General features: G+C 37.8%; 2 protein-coding genes across 6 annotated transcripts in view; one reads left to right on the forward strand and one right to left on the reverse strand.

The window, feature by feature from the left end:
- The window catches only part of auh (AU RNA binding protein/enoyl-CoA hydratase), a 62109-nt gene extending 56489 nt beyond the window's left edge, over positions 1-5620 (forward strand). For 2 of the 5 annotated variants that reach the window (XM_057818385.1, XM_057818386.1), the window contains 2 exons: positions 5011-5265; positions 5395-5612. The gene's annotated coding sequence lies outside the window, so the exon portion shown is untranslated. Of the gene's footprint in view, positions 1-5010; positions 5266-5394 lie in introns of all 5 variants that reach the window. The other 3 variants (XM_057818387.1, XM_057818380.1, XM_057818382.1) reach the window with 3 other exon arrangements.
- syk (spleen tyrosine kinase) overlaps positions 1-23694 on the reverse strand; it is a 52618-nt gene that overhangs the window by 7067 nt on the left and 21857 nt on the right. Inside the window, exons 5-13 of the mRNA XM_057818377.1 lie at positions 16352-16490; positions 13574-13655; positions 13415-13470; positions 9458-9520; positions 9231-9318; positions 5380-5539; positions 4997-5206; positions 4680-4869; positions 488-628 (exon numbers count right to left, since the gene is read on the reverse strand). Coding sequence (XP_057674360.1) covers positions 488-628; positions 4680-4869; positions 4997-5206; positions 5380-5539; positions 9231-9318; positions 9458-9520; positions 13415-13470; positions 13574-13655; positions 16352-16490 — 1129 coding nt within the window. The remainder of the gene's footprint in view (positions 1-487; positions 629-4679; positions 4870-4996; positions 5207-5379; positions 5540-9230; positions 9319-9457; positions 9521-13414; positions 13471-13573; positions 13656-16351; positions 16491-23694) is intronic.

The raw sequence follows: 23694 nt of genomic DNA on the forward strand, positions 1-23694 counted from the left end.
TGCCCATAGTGGAGTTTGGAGTGTGACTGACTGAGATTGTGGACAGGTGTCTTTTATACCGATAATGAGTTAAAACAGGTGCCATTAATACAGGTAATGAGTGGAGCCTCGTTAGACTTCGTTAGAAGAAGTTAGACCTCTTTGACAGCCAGAAATCTTGCTTGTTTGTAAATACTTATTTTCCACTCAAAATTGGAAATAAATTCTTTAACAATCAAACAATGTGATTTTCTGATTTTTCCCCCCCCACATTCTGTCTCTCATGGTTTAGGTTTACCCATGTTGACATTTACAGGCCTCTCTAATCTTTTCAAGTAGGAGAACTTGCACAATTGGTGGTTGACTAAATACTTATTTGCCTCACTGTATGTGCTAATACATATTAAGATAGTTTTGTGCTGGGAGCTTTGGGAAAGGGAAAAATGTCTACCACCACTCTCCAAGAATGCTGTATAAATCTGCCCAGCAACATTTGTACAGTACATACCCTGTATGGCTTCTCCCCGTACGAGTACGCTTCCCACATGAGTACTCCGAAGCTCCAAACGTCACTTTTGGTTGAGAATTTGAAGAAGTTGATGCACTCAGGAGCATACCATTTCAGCGGCCACTTTCCATGTCCCTTGGCCTGTAGAAACATCCCCATCATCAGAAAGAGGTGAGTCCATCTAGCTTGTCTCGAATGGGGATAGTGTTTTTATTGCGCAGAAAACTGTTCAGCACCAGTATTTTCAATTTGACAGTGAGAAAAAAATTATTTTGTCAAGGGCGACTTTTCAAGAAAAACTGCATATTATTGACAATGGGTCAGTGAACACTCATTTTATTGGACATTTGTCGTTGGGAATAGTGGCAACAACTATATCTGCTAGCTACTTTAGCTAACCACCAAAGCATAGATTTCACTATCAGTTGATGGGAAACATGGCCGTTCCGTTGGGGGCCTATTTTCAAAAACTTAAACTTCAAATATTTTCAAAACCAAAGCCTGTAGTGACCTTAAACCAAAACAGGCACCTCCCTTTGGCATATATGAGTCTCCATGAGAAGCGACATCAAAAAATTCAAAGCCGTTCCCCAATAAAATCCTGATGAATAATTTGTCATACAAGTATAACAAAACTTAAAATAGCTAAACAATTATCAAATTTTATGCTCGATGCTCAAAAATCACCAAATGCAGAGATAATCACCTATATTTCCTTCTTTTTTTTTTTCCTTTTTTTTTTTTTGTTTAAACCTGCCCTGTTCAGCTGTTAGACAGGGAGAATGGAAGTCTAAGTGTCCGGTTGGTCTGAACAGTTTTAAATTTGTTTCACATTGAGAGTATGACATACTCCCATTGTGAAGTTTATCATGACAAAGCAGCGAACAGGAAGGGGTTATGGTGGAACAGAAGAAAAGAAACAAAAACACAAACAGCAACAACAAAATACATTGACACTATGTGGGGGGCCTTTTAATCAGGGAAAGATGGGGGTGGGAGAGTCTATAAGCTAAGTGATTGGGAGCGGTAGAGTGTACACAAATCAGCTCTGTGATCTAGAACCCAGTAATTGTGTGAATCCCTTGTGAGTGTAAGGCCGTCTGCAACCGACCCTATAACGCCTCATCGCCAATCCCGGCACCGGGACCTCCCACCCGAGCGCGCCCAATCACATCGAGCCCCACCAAACACGCGACAGCCACACAGACGAGTGGAGATTAAGCTATTTTAAGCTAAAGTCAGGCAAATTTTTCCATGCATTTTTTTCCACAACGTTTCAAAGTGCATGCATGAGGCTCTTTTATGTAATATTTACAAATTCCTTGACCAAATCACTTTTGAGACACTCCTGCCAGCTTGTCTGCAGCAAAACATTCGTCCTTTTTCCCACTTAAATCCGGCATTTGAACGCAGTGTGTGTTTGAGTTTACACAGTGAAAGCCAACTCAGCTCTCCCTGGTTCTACAGTGTAGCTAGCCAGTCACAATTTTAGGTCGTATGTACAGTGCCCTCCATAATTATTGGCACCCCTGAAAAAGATAATTTTTATTTTATTCAAATAATATGGGACCTTAATGGAAAAAAAGAGAAAAATCCAACCTTCAATACAAGTGCATTCATGCAGTGGGGAAGAATCCCACATAAAGAAAAAAAATTTTGACAGAAAATAATGTGTGTCAAAATTATTAGCACCCCTGGTGTTAATACTTTGTACAACCCCCTTTTGCCAACAAAACAAGGTCTGGGGACTGAGATGGCCACGGGCAGGGGCGGAGCTAGACTTTTATTCTTGGGGTGGCCAGGGGGTGGCCGAGGCTATTTCAGGGGGTCCACAGACTATAACAATAAATTTGTTTCTTGACTTATCAATTGCAAACACAGTGTCAAATGTTGAAATGTACATACTAAGCACACAGGTGATGAGATTTATGTATATAATTTGTTTATTAACTTGATAATAACTATTTTTTACAAAAATGGTGAAAATGCACCAACACATTCACAGTTACTCATACGACCCCCCCCTTCTCTCTTATCAACATCTTAACGATGTAAAAAATGTAAAACACAACTTTGTAACAACTTTTCAATCAGTCATTAATAATAACTATTTTTTTACAAAAATGGTGAAAATGCACCAACACATTCAAAGTTACTCACACGACCCCCCCCCCCCCCCCACACACACACACACACACACACTTCTCTCTTATCAATATCTTAACGATGTAAAAAATGTAAACCACAACTTGGTAAATGAGCCAGTCCTGTTAACGTTACTCCTAGCATCACTCATAATCACACAATGTTGGTAAATGATTAAATCCCTACTTCAAGCCTTAAAAATTTCAGGGCAAATAAACCACCGTAGACATAAATTTAATATTCTGACTTTTAAGCTAGTTGACAGCAGGCCCGGCCAACTACCGTGTTCACGTGACGTTTCATTTAAGGCAAGAGAGCATGAGTCAGCTGGCTAATGCTCTACAATTATTGGAGAAACATGTATGTAAATAGCGACCCAAATGAATTAAATATAGACGTTAATATCGAGCGGCTGTTGGAAGCTGGACGACATGAGATAACGTTAACGTTTGCTTGATGCCGTGGCTCCGTTTTAGCGACAACAAAAAATCTCCTTCCTACAAATTTAAACATTGACTCATTAGGACACCAGCATAAAACTTACATTACGACGAGAATTTCAGTGGCTTGAAGGCAGGGTATCCAAGTTCGTCTCCTTGTTTGTTCTTGTCACTTTGTTTATCTTCCGTGTTCCGTTCCGTCAACGATGACCAAGTACTCAAATCTCAAATCTTCCTCCGTTTCAGTGGCGATTCTTCTTCTCCTCATGAAAGCGAATTTGCAACGCTTTATGGTACATAGCGCCAACTACTGTACAGTAAGGACTTAGCAGTCGGTGTCGCGATATGTCATTGTCAATCATCTGGGGTGGCACCTGGGGGGTCCAATCAGATTTTAGGGGGATCCAGTGCTACCCCGGCCCCCCCTCTAGCTCCGCCACTGGCCACGGGAGGAGCTTGATTTTGTGTCTGGTCAACCATTTCTGTGTAGATTTGGCCATATGTTTAGGGTCATTGTCTTGCTGAAAGACCCAGTGACGACCCATCTTCAGCTTTCGGGCAGAGGGCAACAGATTTTGATTTAAAATGTGCTGGTATTTCAAAGCATTCATGATGCCATGCCCCCTAACAAGGTTCCCAGGGCCTTTGGAAGCGAAACAGCCCCATAGCATCACTGACCCACCCCCATACTTCACAGTGGGTATGAGGTGCTTTTCAGCATGTGCATCTTTCGTGGCACGCCAGACCCACTCAGAGTGTTTGCTGCCAAAAAGCTCAATCTTGGTCTCATCTGACCAAAGCACACGGTCCCAGTTGAAGCCCCAATACCGCTTGGCGAACTCCAGATGTTTGCGTTTATAATTGTGAGTGAGGAAAGGTTTCCTCCATGCATGCCTCCCAAACAACTTGTTGGTGTGTAGACAGCACCTCATACCCACTGTGAAGTATGGTGGTGGGTCAGTGATGCTGTGGGGCTGTTTCGCTTCCAAAGGCCCTGGGAACCTGGTTAGGGTGCATGGCATCATGAATGCTTTGAAATACGAGGGCATTTTAAATCAAAATCTGTTGCCCTCTGCCCGAAAGCTGAAGATGGGTCGTCACTGGGTCTTTCAGCAAGACAATGACCCTAGACATATGGCCAAATCTACACAGAAATGGTTCACCAGACACAAAATCAAGCTCCTCCCATGGCCATCTCAGTCCCCAGACCTTGTTTTGTTGGCAAATGGGTGTAGTACAAAGTATTATCACCAGGGGTGCTAATAATTGTGACACACATTATTTGATGTCAAATTTTTTTTTCTTTATGTGGGATTTTTTTCCCCACTGAATGAATGCACTTGTAATGAAGGTTGGATTTATCTCTTTTTTTCCATTAAGGTCCCATATTATTTGAATAAAAAAAATTAATAGAAGCTAAAAAACACATCTTTTTCAGGGGTGCCAATAATTATGGAGGGCACTGTACGTTTGCGTGAGCAGAGTGATGCGTTCAAGCACTTGCTCGACATCATACGCAAGTATAACTGGGGTGGAAATTATAACTAAATGTAAGCCAACGTAAGAAACGCTGTTAGCGGTTTTCTCCATCGAGAGGAAGACGTTACCTTGTAGTAGTTCTGGTCCTCTGCAACTACTTTGGAGAGGCCAAAATCACTTATTTTGGCGTAGTGCTGTGTGACAAGCAAGACGTTCCGAGCTGCAAGGTCCCTATGGACAAAGTTATGCTCCTCAAGGTATTTCATCCCCATAGACACTTGGTGCACCAGCTCCGTGATGTTTGGAATAGTTGTTTGCCTGTGAAAAAAACAACAACAACACAAGAACAAAACATTTTCTTTTTGAATTACTTCATGTGAACAAACTCTGTTCAACCTAATTTGACTACAGTTAAATCATTTATTTCAGTGACATAAACACACACTTGTTTTTTTGCAGGAACTTGTGAAGTGGCCCCAGCTCAGCCAGCTCCATCACTAGCATGAGGCTCTCTGCCTCACAGATACCAATCATCCGGACAATGTAAGGATTGTCCAACTGCTGCATGACATCGGCTTCTCGCAGCATTTCCTCCCGAACTGATGTGCTGCTATCATCGTTCTTAAGGATTTTCACGGCAACTGGTTGCTTTGTCCTAACGCACAAGATGGATTAGTCAGTGGTGACCTTCATATATTGAAAATATACATAGAGGTGGGTAGTAACAAGTTACATTTACTTGAGTAACCTTAGGACGAATAATTGATTATACCAAGACAGTCACATGACCAAACTAAAGTTTGATGGTGTGTTAAAAATGTCGCTCACGTTTTTGTCTTGTAGAAGCCCTTCCTGACTGTACCGAAGTTTCCTGAACCCAATTCTTCATCTTCCAAATGGAGCTGTTCGTAATTTACAATGGCATTTCTCAGCTCATCAGGATCTGCATACGTCCTGTCGTAAACCGGTGTGTCCATCGGCAAAGACTCTGAGGGGAAAAATACACAGAAATACAAGTTTTATTCCATCACAAGAAACCAACCGCATTAATGTATGATAATATGCTCTGGCAAAGTTGATATGTATAAAACATGTATTTTCTGAAATGCTTGTCTTCTTCCTTTTTTCATGTCTTGTTTTCGTAAAGTTAAAGAAGCAAAATACAGTGGGGCAAATAAGTATTTAGTCAACCACCCATTGTGCAAGTTCTCCTACTTGAAAAGATTAGAGAGGCCTGTTATTGTCAACATGGGTAAACCTCAAACATGAGAGACAGAATGTGGGGGAAAAAAACAGAAAATCACATTGTTTGATTTTTAAATAATTTATTTCCAAATTAGAGTGGAAAATAAGTATTTGGTCACCTACAAACAAGCAAGATTTCTGGCTGTCAAAGAGGTCTAACTTCTTCTAACGAGGTCTAACAAGGCTCCACTGTATTAACGGCGCCTGTTTTAACTCATTATCGATATAAAAGACACTTGTCCACAACCTCAGTCAGTCACACTCCAAACTCCACTATGGCCAAGACCGAAGAGCTGTCGAAGGACACCAGAGACAAAATTGTAGACCTGCACTATGCTGGGAAGACTGAATCTGCAATAGGTAAAACGCTTGGTGTTAAGAAATCTACTGTGGGAGCAATTTTTAGAAAACGGAAGACATACAAGACCACTGATTATCTCCCTCGATCTGGGGCTCAGTGCAAGATCTCACCCCGTGGCGTCAAAATGATAACAAGAACGGTGAGCAAAAATCCCAGAACCACATGGGGGGACCTAGTGAATGACCTACAGAGAGCTGGGACCACAGTAACAAAGGCTACTATCAGTAACACAGTGCGCCGCCAGGGACTCAAATCCTGCACTGCCAGACGTGTCCCCCTGCTGAAGCCAGTACACGTCCAGGCCCGTCTGCGGTTCGCTAGAGAGCATTTGGATAATCCAGAAGAGGACTGGGAGAATGTGTTATGGTCAGATGAAATCAAAATAGAACTTTTTGGTAGACACACAGGTTCTCGTGTTTGGAGGAGAAAGAATACTGAATTGCATCCAAAGAACACCATACCCACTGTGAAGCATGAGGGTGGAAACATCATGCTATCCAGCTGTTTTTCTGCAAAGGGACCAGGACGACTGATCTGTGTAAAGGAAAGAATGAATGGGGCCATGTATCGAGAGATTTTGAGTGAAAATCTCCTTCCATCAGCAAGGGCATAGAAGATGAGACATGGCTGGGTCTTTCAGCATGACAATGATCCCAAACACACAGCCAGGGCAACAAAGGAGTGGCTTCGTAAGAAGCATTTCAAGGTCCTGGAGTGGCCTAGCCAGTCTCCAGATCTCAACCCAATACAAAATCTGTGGAGGAAGTGGAAAGTCTGTGTTGCCCAACGACAGCCCCAAAACATCACTGCTCTAGAAAAGATCTGCATGGAGGAATGGGCCAAAATACCAGCAACAGTGTGTGAAAATCTTGTGAAGAGTTACAGAAAACGTTTGGCCTCTGTTGTTGCCAACAAAGGGTACATAACAAAGTATTCTCTATTTACAAACAAGCAAGATTTCTGGCTGTCAAAGAGGTCTAACTTCTTCTAACGAAGTCTAACGAGGCTCCACTCATTACCTGTATTAATGGCACCTGTTTTAACTCATTATCGGTATAAAAGACACCTGTCCACAACCTCAATCAGTCACACTCCAAACTCCACTATGGCCAAGACCAAACAGCGGTCGAAGGACACCAGAGACGAAATTGTAGACCTGCACCAGGCTGGGAAGACTGAATCTGCAATAGGTCAAATGCTTGGTGTAAAGAAATCAACTGTGGGAGCAATTATTAGAAAATGGAAGACGTATAAGACCACTGATAATCTCCCTCGATCTGGGGCTCCATGCAAGATCTCACCCCGTGGCGTCAAAATGATAACAAGAACGGTGCGCAAAAATCCCAGAACCACACGAGGGGATCTAGTGAATGACCTACACAGAGCTGAGACCACAGTAACAAAGGCTACTATCAGTAACGCAATGCGATCAATGAAGAAAGTACACGTCCAGGCCCCTTTGCTGTTCGCTAGAGAGCATTTGGATGATCCAGAAGGGGACTGGGAGAATGTGTTATGGTCAGATGAAACCAAATTAGAACTTTTTGGTAGAGACACAGGTTCTCGTGTTTGGAGGAGAAAGAATACTGAATTGCATCCGAAGAAAACCATACCCACTGTGAAGGATGGGGGTGGAAACATCATGCTTTGCTGGCCATGTATCGAGAGATTTTGAGTGAAAATCTCCTTCCATCAGCAAGGGCATAGAGGATGAGACGTGGCTGGGTCTTTCAGCATGACAATGATCCCAAACACACAGCAAGGGCAACAAAGGAGTGGCTTCGTAAGAAGCATTTCAAGGTCCTGGAGTGGCCTAGCCAGTTTCCAGATCTCAGCCCCATAGAAAATCTATGGAGGGAGTTGAAAGTCCGTGTTGTCCAACGACAGCCCCAAAACATAACTGCTCTAGAGGAGATCTGCATGGAGGAATGGGCCAAAATACCACTGATGGGGGAAAATATGTGCACATTATGCCTTTGTGATGTATGATTGCCTCTGTGACCTAGATTGTAACAACTTGTTATTGTTTTTCACCTTGGGTTCCACAGTTAGGAGGGAATCTCACGAGATAACTTGTTTTGCACCTTAGTATTGTTTTTTACGCGCTTGGGTTCCATAGTTAGGAGGGAATCTCACGAGATAACTTGTTTTACACCCATAATATTTACCGCGGGGACAGAACATCTGTTACCAGGACCATGTGGGAAGCCCTTTTTCAAGGGGCTGAACCAAAAGTAGCTTTAATATTTGTCATTGGGCGGGGTACACGCCTCCTGGGGGCAGGGGTTGGCCGTCCCCGCCCCCACGGGGCGCGTTCCTACAAGAACCGGACATTTCCGTGCGACCCGTGAAGTCCGCTGGAGGATCACGTACGGATCGCTCGGGTTTGTTACTTCGCCGCTTTACCGGAGCATTGGCTCCCCGCTCATTTGTCACGGTAAGCGGTTTTCACTGCTAAGGAACATCTTGTTGTGCTTTAACGGTAACGCGGGGATTCTAGGTTTGACAAGCTAGATCTAGCGTCATCGTTACCACTTGTTATGCTGCTTTTGATGTTTGTTTGCTTGCTCTTGTGGGATTGTAATCAAGAAATCTCATTTATTCTGCATTTTCTAATCAATAAACATCATATATTTCACAAAAGTGTGCCTGATGCTGACTCACTGCGAACCCGGAAATTTCGGAAAACAACCACCAACAGTGTGTGAAAAGCTTGTGAAGAGTTACACAAAACGTTTGGCCTCCGTTATTGCCAACAAAGGGTACATAACAAAGTATTGAGATGAACTTTTGGTATAGACCAAATACTTATTTTCCACCATGATTTGCAAATAAATTCTTTTAAAATCAAACAATGTGATTTTCTGTTTTTTTTCCCACATTCTGTCTCTCAGGGTTTAGGTTTACCCATGTTGACAATTACAGGCCTCTCTAATATTTTCAAGTGGGAGAAGTTGCACAATTAGTGGTTGACTAAATATCTATTTGCCCCACTGTATGTCAATGTCAATCAAGTGGTTGTCAAGAGGTTTGAAATTAAAATACTAGTTAGCAAGAATTTAGATATACATACCTAAATCGACTACCCAATTATTGGGCACTTGTTGTTCATAAGAGTTGGGATTACTAGCGTCTTTGTTTTCGTGTCGAGATCTGCGGCTCTGAGGAGAAGAACATGACGGATTAGTTTTAATGATATGTACATTTTAAACAGAGAATTAAAATTGAATTGAAACTTCAGGAGTTGGACCGAACATGTATCACAGCAATGGCTTAAGTCAGGCAAGTGTGTTGGATCACCTTATGTCGGCCGGGTATGGGAACTGTTTTGATTTTGGCAAGAATTCCTCCTGCTGCATTTTGCTGGAAAAATATAATTCAAAGTTAGGGTAACACTACAATAAGGGTCCCTTAATTAACATTAGTTAATGCATTTTTAGACAGTAACTCATGTTTAAGTAACATGACAATAATTCATTTAATGCCTTATCTAACATTTATTAATATATTAATTAACCTGAGTTAATGCATTAGTTAATGCATTTTAAGACAATGACTTAATGTTTAAGTAACATTGCAATAATTAATATAATTGCTTATCTAACATTTATTAATATATAAATTAACATGAGTTAATGCATTAGTTAATGCATTAGTTAATACATTTGTTAATGCATAACCAGACAGTAACTAATAGTTTGGTCAAATTAAAACTATATATAGGCCTGTTAAAGTAACATGACAATAATTCATTTAATCCCTTATCTAACATTTATTAATATATTAATTAACCTGAGTTAATGCATTAGTTAATGCATTTTAAGACAATAACTTAATGTTCAAGTAACATTACAATAATTAATGTAATTGCTTATCTAACATGAATTAATGTATAAATTAACATGAGTTAATGCATTAGTTAATGCATTAGTTAATACATTTGTTAATGCATAACCAGACAGTAACTAATAGTTTGGTAAAATTAAAACTATATATAGGCCTGTTTAAGTAACATGACAATAATTCATTTAATCCCTTATCTAACATTTATTGATATATTAATTAACCTGAGTTAATGCATTAGTTAATGCATTTTAAAACAATAACTTAATGTTTAAGTAACATTACAATAATTAATATAATTGCTTATCTAACATTTATTAATATATAAATTAACACGAGTTAATGCATCAGTTAATGCATTAGTTAATACATTTGTTAATGCATAACCAGACAGTAACTAATAGTTTGGTAAAATTAAAACTATATATAGGCCTGTTTAAGTAACATGACAATAATTCATTTAATCCCTTATCTAACATTTATTGATATATTAATTAACCTGAGTTAATGCATTAGTTAATGCATTTTAAAACAATAACTTAATGTTTAAGTAACATTACAATAATTAATATAATTGCTTATCTAACATTTATTAATATATAAATTAACACGAGTTAATGCATCAGTTAATGCATTAGTTAATACATTTGTTAATGCATAACCAGACAGTAACTAATAGTTTGGTAAAATTAAAACTATATATAGGCCTGTCAAAGTAACATGACAATAATTTATTTAATCCCTTATCTAACATTTATTGATATATTAATTAACCTGAGTTAATGCATTAGTTAATGCATTTTAAAACAATAACTTAATGTTTAAGTAACATTACAATAATTAATATAATTGCTTATCTAACATTTATTAATATATAAATTAACACGAGTTAATGCATCAGTTAATGCATTAGTTAATACATTTGTTAATGCATAACCAGACAGTAACTAATAGTTTGGTAAAATTAAAACTATATATAGGCCTGTCAAAGTAACATGACAATAATTCATTTAATCCCTTATCTAACATTTATTAATATATTAATCAACCTGAGTTAATGCATTAGTTAATGCATTTTAAGACAATAACTTAATGTTTAAGTAACATTACAATAATTAATATAATTGCTTATCTAACATGTATTAATATATAAATTAACATGAGTTAATGCATTAGTTAATGCATTAGTTAATACATTTGTTAATGCATAACCAGACAGTAACTAATAGTTTGGTAAAATTAAAACTATATATAGGCCTGTTTAAGTAACATGACAATAATTCATTTAATCCCTTATCTAACATTTATTGATATATTAATTAACCTGAGTTAATGCATTAGTTACGGTAATGCATTTTAAGACAATAACTTAATGTTTAAGTAACATTACAATAATTAATATAATTGCTTATCTAACATTTATTAATATATAAATTAACATTAGTAAATGCATTAGTGAATACATTCGTTAATGCATAACCAGACAGTAACTAATAGTTTGGTCAAATTAAAACTATATATAGGCCTGTTTAAGTAACATGACAATAATTCATTTAATCCCTTATCTAACATTTATTAATATATTAATTAACCTGAGTTAATGCATTAGTTAATGCAATTTAACACAATAACTTAATGTTTAAGTAACATTACAATAAATAATATAATTGCTTATCTAACATTTATTAATATATAAAGTTAATGCATTAGTTAATGCATTAGTTAATACATTCGTTAATGCATAACCAGACAGTAACTAATAGTTTGGTCAAATTAAAACTATATATAGGCCTATATAGGGTTAGGGTTTAGGGTTAGGGTTTGTTAACTTAAGCATTTATAATTTCTTAGTTAAGGGACACATGTGCTACACTTTACAATAAGGCTCCAAAAAGCATTCAGTAATGGTTGATAAAGGTTAAGGGGGGGTAACTTAAGCATTTATGTAAGATATGCTTGATTGTATGACCATTATACTCTGCAGGCTATACAAGTTTGCACTAAGAATACAGTTTTAGCCCATAATCATGTGCTTACATTTTTATTACCGGCAATTGCTCACATTCTGCTGATAAATAGATACACACACATACAGTATGTTGATTCACCACACAACGTCTCAGTACTTTACCACCAAGCTACTTCAAGTGCAAATGTGTGTTCAAAACAAAGTTATCTTGCTTGCTCAAGAGTGTGACTGTTAATTTAATCAAGAGTGTGACCGTTAAATCAATGACTAGAACAAGAAACTTTGCCCGATCGAAACTGCCACTTTGGACAACAGTGTTGTAACTATATTCCGCCCAGCAACAAGCCCTCAATAAAAGTCAGCAGCGCGGGGAGTCCGGAGAGAGACCTCAGTGAGATTCCGATTTGGCACGTTGCGCTCTCAGACTCTCCCCAAAACTGCAGTCTGGTAAAAGTCTACTCTCTGTCTCCTGCCTCCTTGTGTCCTGCCTTTGTCACCTCGCTCTGGGTCAACAGCTAAATTGAAGAAGGTGTTTTAGACTCAACAATTTATAATTTCTTAGTTAAGGGATACGTGTGCTACACTTTACAATAAGGGTCCAAAAAGCTTTTAGTAATGGTTAATAAAGGTTAAGATGGGGGAACTTAAGCATTTATAATTTCTTAGTTAAGGGATACGTGTGCTACACTTTACTATAAGGGTCCAAAAAACATTCAGTAATGGTTAATTAAGGTTAAGTAATACTTAACTAAGAAATTATAAATGCTGAGTTAACGAACCCTGACCCTAAATCCTAACACTAATATAGGCCTATATACTTTTTTAATTTTACCAAACCATTAGTTACTGTCTGGTTATGCATTAACTAATGCATTAACTAATGCATTAACTCATGTTAATTAATATATTAAGAAATGTTAGATAAGCAATTATATTAATTATTGTCATGTTACTTAAACATTAGTTATTGTCTAAAAATGCATTAACTAATGTTAATTAAGGGACTCTTATTGTAAAGTGTTACCAAAGTTACAGAGGTTTTCAGTGCGTGTGATCGGAAGAACCATAACATTAAAAGAAAATACTCTAAAAAAACGAATGATTGTCGGAAATGTGACTGAAATAGCATTCTGGGCAGAATTTTTTTTTCTCTTGCACAATAAACCCGCGTTTTTTATTTTTGTGTAAGTGTTTCTAGCTGTTACTTCTCTTTTCACATGTACAGTCAAACATTAAAGAATGTTACTGCAGAAAAATGGTTGACCTGTGGTTCAGAATGGGGAAGTTCTGATGTAGTATCACAATTGCAGTACAGCCAAATGCTTAGGGGCAGAACTCACTTCTTTTCTTACTTTACATTACTGTCATGTATAGAACCATTACTGTATGCACAAATATAGAATGACACAATAAACATGCAAAGCAGACAAATAGAAAAGACTTACAAACTTAGAACTAAACCCAGACGTATCCTGTGGTAGCAGCGACTGTCCTAAAAGTTCTGAGACCAAAGATAGCATATCTTAGTTTGTTTGACTTAAAAAATCTTTTAGTCAAATAATTTTGTATATTTTAGATTAGCTTTGCTGATTTTTGTACTGAACCTGTATCTTCATCCGGTCGTGGACTGACTTCTGTAAGAACTTGCAGGAGGCCATCTGGTTTATACGAATAGTGTTCCACCAGCTGGTGTAAAGCGAGAGATTTGTTGAGAGTTTCTAAAACGTTATACTTTTGGGAGGCATGCATTCAAACTTTCAAATCCAGCATTGCATGGCTAATAAATTGGTAAGTTCTATGCTGGATGAATTTGAGCAATACAGTACGGAGCAGAAGTACTTTCAAACCTAGATGAATTTCCACTCATAGAGACAATCTTATAGACCCTACCCACGTGACGTCACAACTCCGCTCTCCTGACTGGTGCCGCCCACTTGTCCGTCAACACATCGTGTTGACCTGTTACGGCTACGTACATCCCTCCTATTTACGGCGTGTTTTTCTGCTCGTTAACATTAATAATCAAAATGGTGAAGGCGTGTGTGGCGGTCGGTTGCAATAACAGAGAAGATAGACGGAGAGACTTGAAGTTCTACCGGATTCCGAGAGACACGGAGAGGAGAGAGCGAGATGGGCTGCTGCAATTCGACGAGAAAACTGGGCTCCAAACGATTACCACAGATTATGTAGTAGTCATTTTATATCTGGTAAGATGCATTTAATATATATTTAGAGGGTTTTGGGCTGACAACCACAATTAAGATCATTGCTAGGCTAATCGCCGACTACATACACGTACTGTATGTATGTAGTGAGAGTGCTATCGCTAAACCATATAAACATTAAAAGCCCTAGCTCCATTGACAAATGACATGAAATACATTAGACTTGACAGTGGATGTTAGCAAGAACAAAAGATTTTGAATTGAAAATTTCGTAACTCACCTTCCGAGCACAAGATTCCTGCCGAATTTTCGTGTACGAGGACCTGTTTCACCCAATCAGCAACGTAGCATTTATAAGCCTCCAAGCTCTTAAAGTTTTTCAAACTTTCGTGAGAATAGGCTGATTTTGTGTGGACAAGATAGTTGTAAATATCAGGGTCAGGCAGAGACGGCGAAGGCAGCCGGTCAAAAATCATCGATTTAGGCATCAAATATGGATCTGGCGACTGTATAGAACAAAGCTTTTCCACATAACGCCTTTTATGCAACACATCCAGTGAGTTTACGGCATCAGAAAGCACCGGGTCTTCCATGAAATGCATTTTAAATTCCTCGATCAATTGAAACCAATGCTAATACAGAGACAAAATGACGGACAAGTGGGCGGAACCATACAGCGAGCACGTGGTTTTGTGACGTCGGTGGGTAGGGTATATAGGGATCCTCTATTTTTAAGACAAGTGATTCTTAAAAGATAAATGTTAGTATGAGATAATAATTTGATATTAAAACCCCTCTTAATGTTTTTGTTTTAATTAAGTTTGTAAAATTATTTTAAGTGATAGGTTGCCATTCTTGTTACGTCGCAGTGCGTGACGTCACTGACGTTGCCGAAATTCCAGCGTGTCACTCGTTAGCTTTCCCAACATGTCGTCGGTTCTACCCTTCATATTTAAAATTGAACTGACAGCACTGTCGGTCGTTCACAAGACGAGTTTCAGGGAAAAACGCGCGCAGCAAATACCTGATAAGACAAAAGTTGGGCAAAAGTCTCAAAGACAACAGAGCGAGAGAGTGTATGCTGTTGGGAACTCCGGTTGGGAGCGAGAGTGTATGCTGTTGGGAACTCCGGTTTTATTAGCAGATATTCAAGGTAAGCATATTGCGTTTTCAAACTTATCCCAACTATGTAGATTGTTAGCTAAAGATGTCGATGCCGATCGATCGGGTCCGATCACGTCATTTTCAAAGTATCGGAATCGGCAAAAAAATATCGGACATGCCTTTTAAAAAAATATATATATATATATATATTTATTTTTATATATATATATATTTTTTTAATCGTTTTCTAATTGTATTTAACGTTACAGACAAAATGGCTTACACTCATCCAGAGTAGTTTGGGCTTAAAGTAGGGCTATCAAATTTATTGCGTTAACGGCGGTAATTAATTTTTTAAAATTAATCACGTGAAGTAATTAACGCATGCGCTGCACGACCATCTTGTGTCTTATCTTTCCATTCCAACAATAATTTACAGAAAAATATGGCATATTTTATAGATGGTTTGAATTGCGATTAATTACGATTAATTAATTTTTAAGCTGTAATTAACCCGATTAAAAATTTTAATCGTTTGACATCCCTAAATATAATATGATATAATATAATATTATTATATAATATAATATGATAACACTATTAATGAAATAGATAATAACCAAATAACCCATTTTGGGTTCTTCACAGAAAAAGCCAGAAAATAAATAACACAAGTAAAAAATAATAATAATAATAAATAAATAAATAAAATAAAATTGTTCTCGGGGCCGGACCAAATGTGGAGGTGGGCCGGCCCGCGGGCCGTGGTTTGCTGCCCCCTGTCTTTGTGTGTCATAATTATTGCTCTTTCTCAGGGGTACAAATAAATTATTGAAAAATCATACAATGTGAGTTCCAGATTTTTTTTTTAGATTATATCTCTATAAGTGGAAATGCATCTATGATTGAAATTTCAGACCGCTACCTATTTTCTAAGTGGGTGAACTTGCAAAATTAGAAGGGGTGCAAATACTTTTGCTCCTCACTGTATGTATTTAGCAGAAAATACAGCATTGATTAATTTTTCTATTAGCATTAGACCCACTTATGAAATAAGAAAATACTCATTAACAAACCCATGTCATGTTACACAAAATGAGAAAGATTTTTAACCTGCCAAAGAGTGTCAAACTTCTTGCCATCTGGTATAGAGAGCTTGCCACTCCTGTCCTGGTCAATGCGGTAATGCATTACTTCTCCTTCATGTAATAAACAAAGAGCAAAGGATCCATTCGCATCCCTCTGCCGGATCCTAAAGACAAAAGGAAATGAAGAGAAAGAACAGGAGAAGAAATCAAAAGGTAGGAAACAGCTGTGCTTATTAAACCAAGCCCTATTATGAAATATTTTGTGTCTAAAATAGAAATAAGCAGACATATGGGTTCCAGTCTACTGCTGCTACGATTAATCGATTAATTTGAGTAATTCGATAAGAAAAAAGCTTTGAATCAAATTTTGCAGCTTCGAGTATTCGATTAATTATGGCGATAATGGTGTAATAGTTTGTTTTGAAAGAAACGGTTAATATTAGGGGTTTAACGGTATACACAAAAATCTCGGTTCGGTACGTATCTCGGTTTTGAGGTCACGTTTCGGTTCATTTTCGGTACAGTAAGAAAACAAAATGCAAAATATAAATGTGCTACTTGTTTATTACATACTTTTGTGCTTTCAACAAAAGGAACATTAGCCTATACAAAGCTAGAATTCTGCTCAAAAAGTAGCGGGTATTTAAAGATAATAATCCAACAACAATTTGCCTTTCAGACCCCGCGTATTGGTCAGCTTTCTTTCTGAAAGAAAGAAGAAAAAAGAAGTCCTGTGCTAAAGAGAAAAACAATCCCAATGACAAAGATTTTAACATGTATTTTAAAAATGAAAGGCCTCAATGACTTTTTTTTTCTTATGAACGCTTTTCAAAAGCTTTATTGGTGGATTTTCTCAAGTCAAAGCGCCACACAGAAATTAATCAATTTAATTGTGTAAGCAGGATCTGTGTATTATTCTTATTTAATTACAGGTGTTTTAGCTCATTTCAATTTATTTTATTTAAATGGGCTATCATTTATTTGATTATCTGTCTATATTTTACAAATATGATGTAGTATTCATTTATATTGTATATTTTATGTTGTATAACTTTAGTTCCTATGTAAATATTAGTTCCTACTTGTTTTGTTGTGGTAGGAGGGTTTTGTATTGAACACGGGGCCGTGTTGGTTATTATTATAGCAGAGAAGACAGCAGTAAATCAACAAAGACAAGTCAACTGTGCCCCGATCTACCACTCAAGAGATCTGATGGACTCAAAAAAGTGGGATACGATTGCATATTAGTTTGAAAATCGACCGGATCCACCGTATTTTTACACGAGTGACTTCCGGTCTCCCTGATCCTAGCTAGTAGTATTGACGCAGGAGGGCCGCGTCTCGCGTCAAATAATAAACACATCAAATAATAAACTCTGCCGTTCTTTTCTTGTGCGTCACGTTGAGCCGCTTCTGGGACGCGTCTAACACACAGCCGCACTTCGACTGGTGTGCTTTGGCTGATTGACTTTAACGCCTGCGTTTCACTGCGTTCTCGCGGCGGCCACGTTGTTGCGGCGTTGACGTTTCTGGGTTATACTGTCCTACCTTGTTGGTCCTCATTATAGTAGAGAAGACGGAGTAAATATAATCTACAGAAAGAAACTGTAACCTGATCGACGTAAAGGTTACGTTACGTCTAGTGCTGCAACGATTAATCGATTAACTCGAGTATTCGATTAGAAAAAAATATTCGAATTAAATTTTGTTGCCTCGAGTATTCGTTTAATTAAAGTGGCATTGTAAAGTTTTATTTTGAAAGTGTTTATATTTAGTTTATTGTTTAGGGTGGATACATTGCCTTCTGGTCTGCCTCATTTCACATGGCTGAATCCAACTGCTCCGTGTTAAGACCAACGTAAGCTAAGGTTTTTTTTTTTTTTTTGGGCGAATGTTTTTTAATGCATTTGTAATTTAGTCTATATGTATTTTTAGCCGTTTTTTGTGGGAATATGATTCGGAACCATTTGTTAAGAGCATTAAAACGTTAGCATTTTATAGGATTTAAGATAGCGGACTTTTGCCATGTAAGTTAGCCAAATTTTCTTTTATTCTACATGGATCCTCATTTATTTATTTTGAATACCATTTGAGGCTCAGCTCAGGTATTTTAATTTTTCATGTTCCTTTTCCGATTACTCGATTATTCGACTAACTTGTTCATCGATTAATCGACTACTAAAATAATCGATAGCTGCAGCCCTAGTTACGTCAGAAACTTGTTCGGTACGCCTCCGTTCCGAACCGAGCACCCCGAACCGAAATGGTTCAATACAAATACATGTACCGTTACACCCTTAATTGCAATGATGAGTGAAATGCTATTAAAATAAAATTTTTAAAAACAACTTTAGAGTGTTACTTAGGGCCATAACCAATGTGTATTTCTTTTTTATTCATTTTAATTTCATTAATTTGGGGTTTATTAACATTTTAATATTTTACAAATGTATTTACAATCATAAAAATAATATAAAAAAATACAGTCATGATTAATACCGGTAATTTAAAAATACGTATTTGAATATAATAATTTGCATAACTAATTCAATTCATAACTCATTTAACTTGACTGAATCCAGCAGCTCCCTGTTCAGACAAACCTATGGTAAGCTTTTGTTTGAGCTAATGTTTTTTCATGCTTTCGTAATTTAGTTTATAGGTATATTTAGCCATATGTGAGAATATGTGTTTGAACAGTCTGTTAAGAGCATTGTAAAAAAAAAAAATACATTTTTTTTTAACTTAGCATTTTATAGCATTTAAGCTAACAGACTTTTCCTATGTAAATTAGCCAATTGTTCTTTTGTTGTACTTACAGTAGATTCTCATTGATTTATTTTATACCATTTGAGGCTAAGTGCAGGTATTTTAATTTTTTTTTAAATGAAAGTGCAATTCTGCATAGTTTGAAGAAACACTCAGGAATTTTATTTTATATTCGCATTTGAAAGTGGCAATTTTACATCTCCCAAAATTGATTCTGCAAGGCATTAAATGTTCCGAATCCGATTACTCGATTATTCAAACTAACTAGTTGACAGCTGCATCCCTATTCCAATCAAACATTTTATACATTTTTAAAAGTAAAACACTTTTTGGTCGTGGCATAAAAGATCTAACAGTCACATCTTTGCTTAGTGTCATTCTTCCTCTTTTATGGCTATTTCAGGAAGCACTGAGCGGAAACCGCCTGTCCGCCTGTATGTGCTTGTGTGATCTGTTTCTTCAGCCAACCACGACCTTTTCTCAACTGAAGCGCGAGCAGAAGAAACTTACTTGTTCACAAAAAAAGAAAAAGTTGGCATTGTACTCTGTATTACTACAGCACGTGCTACTCTGTGAGATACTGTCCTCGGAGTTCATAAATCCAAAGACAATTCTTGGAAGTGAATTTTGGAACTTTGAAGCATACATACTGCAACTACTGTAGCTACACAGGGGTTGACTACCCAAAATGTTGAAAGAGCCACGTTGGATGAAAAAAAAACAAAAAATGAATATGTCTGGAGCCGCAAAAAATTAAAAGCCATATACAGTGGGGCAAGTAAGTATTTAGTCAACCACCAATTGTGCAAGTTCTCCTACTTGAAAAGATTACAGAGGCCTGTAATTGTCAACATGGGTAAACCTCAACCATGAGAGACGGAATGTGGGGAAAAAAAACAGAAAATCACATTGTTTGATTTTTAAAGAATTTATTTCCAAATTAGAGTGGAAAATAAGTATTTGGTCAACAACAAACAAGCAAGATTTCTGGCTGTCAAAGAGGTCTAACGAGGCTCCACTTGTTACCTGTATTAATTGCACCTGTTTTAACTCATTATCGGTATAAAAGACACTTGTCCACAACCTCAGTCAGTCACACTCCAAACTCCACTATGGCCAAGACCAAAGACCTGTCGAAGGACACCAGAAACAAAATTGTAGACCGGCACTAGGCTAGGAAGACTGAATCTGCAATAGGTAAAACGCTTGGTGTAAAGAAATCAACTATGGGAGCAATTATTAGAAAATGGAAGACATACAAGACCAATGATAATCTCCCTCGATCTGGGGCTCCATGCAAGATCTCACCCCGTGGCGTCAAAATGATAACAAGAATGGTGAGCAAAAATCCCAGAACCACACGGGGGGACCTAGTGAATGACCTACAGAGAGCTGGGACCACAGTAACAAAGGCTACTATCAGTAACACAATGTGCCGCCAGGGACTCAAATCCTGCATTGTCAGACGTGTCCCCCTGCTGAAGAAAGTACACGTCCAGGCCCGTCAGCGGTTCGCTAGAGAGCATTTGGATGATCCAAAAGAGGACTGGGAGAATGTGTTATGGTCAGATGAAACCAAAATAGAACTTTTTGGTTGAAACACAGGTTCTCTTGTTTGGAGGAAAAATAATACTGAATTGCACCATACCCACTGTGAAGCATGGGGGTGGAAACATCATGCTTTGGGGCTGTTTTTCTGCAAAGGGACCAGGACGACTGATCTGTGTAAAGGAAAGAATGAATGGGGCCATGTATCGAGAGATTTTGAGTGAAAATCTCCTTCCATCAGCAAGGGCACTGAAGATGAGACGTGGCTGGGTCTTTCAGCATGACAATGATCCCAAACACACAGCCAGGGCAACAAAGGAGTGGCTTCGTAAGAAGCATTTCAAGGTCCTGGAGTGGCCTAGCCAGTTTCCAGATCTCAACCCCATAGAAAATCTGTGGAGGGAGTTGAAAGTCCGTGTTGTCCAACAACAGCCCCAAAACATCAATGCTCTAGAGGAGATCTGCATGGAGGAATGGGCCAAAATACCAGCAACAGTGTGTGAAAAAGCTTGTGAAGAGTTACAGAAACCATTTGGCCTCCGTTATTGCCAACAAAGGGTACATAACAAAGTATTGGGATGAAGTTTTGGTATTGACCAAATACTTATTTTCCACCATGATTTGCAAATAAATTCTTTAAAAATCAAACAATGTGATTTTCTGGTTTTTTTTTTTCCACATTCTGTCTTTCATGGTTGAGGTTTAACCATGTTGACAATTACAGGCCTCTCTCATATTTTCAAGTGGGAGAACTTGCACAATTAGGGGTTGACTAAGTACTTATTTGCCCCACTGTATAAGCTTAGGATTCTTTTCTGCCATTTTGAGCTCATCTAATTTGATACTTTGTTCCATGTGGTGGCGTGGCTCAGTAGTTGTCCCCCTAACCAGAGGGTGGGTTCGATTCTCCGCCCTGATGAACTCGTCTAAGTGTCCTTGAGCAAGATACTGAACCCCACGTTGCTCCTGGTGCTGCGTCACCAGTAGGTAGATGGTGAGATAGTGTAAAGCGCTTTGAGCGCCTTGAAAGGTGGAAAAGCGCTATATAAGTATAACACACACCATGTTTTATTTATTATTTGTAGTGTTATAACAATTAATTAATTGAGTAAGTCGATTACAAAACAGCTTTGAATCAAATGTGGCTGTTTCAAGGATTCGTTTAATCAGAGTGGCGTTGTAATGGTTTGTATTGCAAGCTTTGCATTTAGTTTTATTGATTTGGGTGGATACACTGCCCTCTTGTGGCGATAAAGAATATGACACAGCTCATTGCTGCTCCCTGGTAAGAACAACATAAGGTAAGTTTTTGTTTGAGCTCATGTTTTTGTTGTTTTTTTTTTGATACATAATTTAGTTTATTGGTATATTAAGCAATTTTTGTGGGAAAATGTATTTGAACGATTTGTTAAAAAAGACGCAATTCAAGTTAGTCAGTTGTTTTTTTGTTGTACTTAGATCAGTGGTTCTTAACATTGCTAAAGGTACCGAACACCACAAGTTTCACATGTGGATTCACCGAACCCTTCAGAATTAGAAGCCATTTTTTTTTCAAATTCAAAACCAATATATCTAAGCTATCACGCTAATAGCAAATTCCTGACAAAAGTCCTCTAATTTTGACAGCATGTTTTATGAACAGTTCAAAATTTGAGACCACGCTGCCCATTGGTCTTTTGTATTACCTCATACCAAGTCCGAGTCAACCTTCCACTGAGCAAACCAGTTCCTCCTCCCATCAAATCGAGGACTAGCAATTAAAATAAATGGATTAAGCCTGTAAATCGGGAGAAAACGAATCCATAACCTGGTCTAAAAAGCCAATTTGCCTAGATTTAATCAGCGTACGAAAATAGAGCTCTGTGTTTCTTTACCTTTACCAAACCCCCTTAGACTTACTAACCGAACCCCTCGGGTTCGATCAAACCCAGGTTAAGAACCACTGACTTAGGTCCTCATTTATTTATTTTCTATACCGTTTGAGGCTAAGCTCAGGTATTTTAATATATTTTTTAATTGCATTTATTGCTCTGTGTAATTAAAGTGCAATTCTGCATAGTTTGAAAAAACACTCAGGAATTTTATTTTGTATTTGCATTTCTTTTGAAAGTGCAATCTTAGCAAGCCTTTGTTTTACATCCCCTAAAATTTATTGTGCAATACATTAAATGTCACTAATCCGATTACCATAATTTTCGCACTATAAGGCGCACCTGACTATAAGCCGCCACCCATCAAATTTGACACAAAAACCACATTTGTGCATAGATAAGCCGCACTGGACTATAAGCCGCAGGTGTCCTCACTGTATCATCGGATATGTACACCTAAAGATATTAACCGGTAACACTTTATTTGACAGCCGCATCATACGACTTTCATAAGACCAAATGAACCACCATGAAGCTTTGAACCAATTGGCTGCAAAACTTCATTGCTTCAGGAAGCTTCATTTAGCCATCACTGCTCCCTTGGGGGAGTCAGTAAACCTCTGCTGCCAACTGCTGTCAACACTGGTGTTGTCCAACATGTCTCCTAGCATGCATTGCAGCACTACAGATGTAAAAAACAATCAAAAATCATGTTCTGTGCTATTTATTTCTTCAGTTACGGTTCTAGTTGTTTCATTAATTGCTAGTTATGGTATTTGGTAACACTTTATTTGACAGTGGCACCATAAGACCATTCTGTAATGCCCATGATAGTGTCATGTTATAATAATGACGGTCTAATGACGCCACTGTCAAATAAAGTGTTACATATTACCCAAAGAAATCAATAAATAAGCCGCACAGGACTATAAGCCGCAGTATTCAAAATGGGGGGGGAAAGTAGCGGCTTAATAGTCCGAAAATTACGGTATTTGAATTAAATGATAGATTAGTCGATAACTTAAATAATCAAGAGCTGCAGCCCTAATTATTTGTATCATTATGCGTTGTCGTCATCTTCTGTTCATTTAAGAGAATTTAAAGAACTGTTGGGTTTTTTTCACTTTACCACTACGTCCAAATTCAAGAGAAAATATTAATGGACAAAAGATTTGTGGCA

This window comes from Corythoichthys intestinalis, chromosome 17 (genome assembly GCF_030265065.1).
Source record: "Corythoichthys intestinalis isolate RoL2023-P3 chromosome 17, ASM3026506v1, whole genome shotgun sequence".
In the NCBI taxonomy this organism is placed as follows: domain Eukaryota; kingdom Metazoa; phylum Chordata; class Actinopteri; order Syngnathiformes; family Syngnathidae; genus Corythoichthys; species Corythoichthys intestinalis.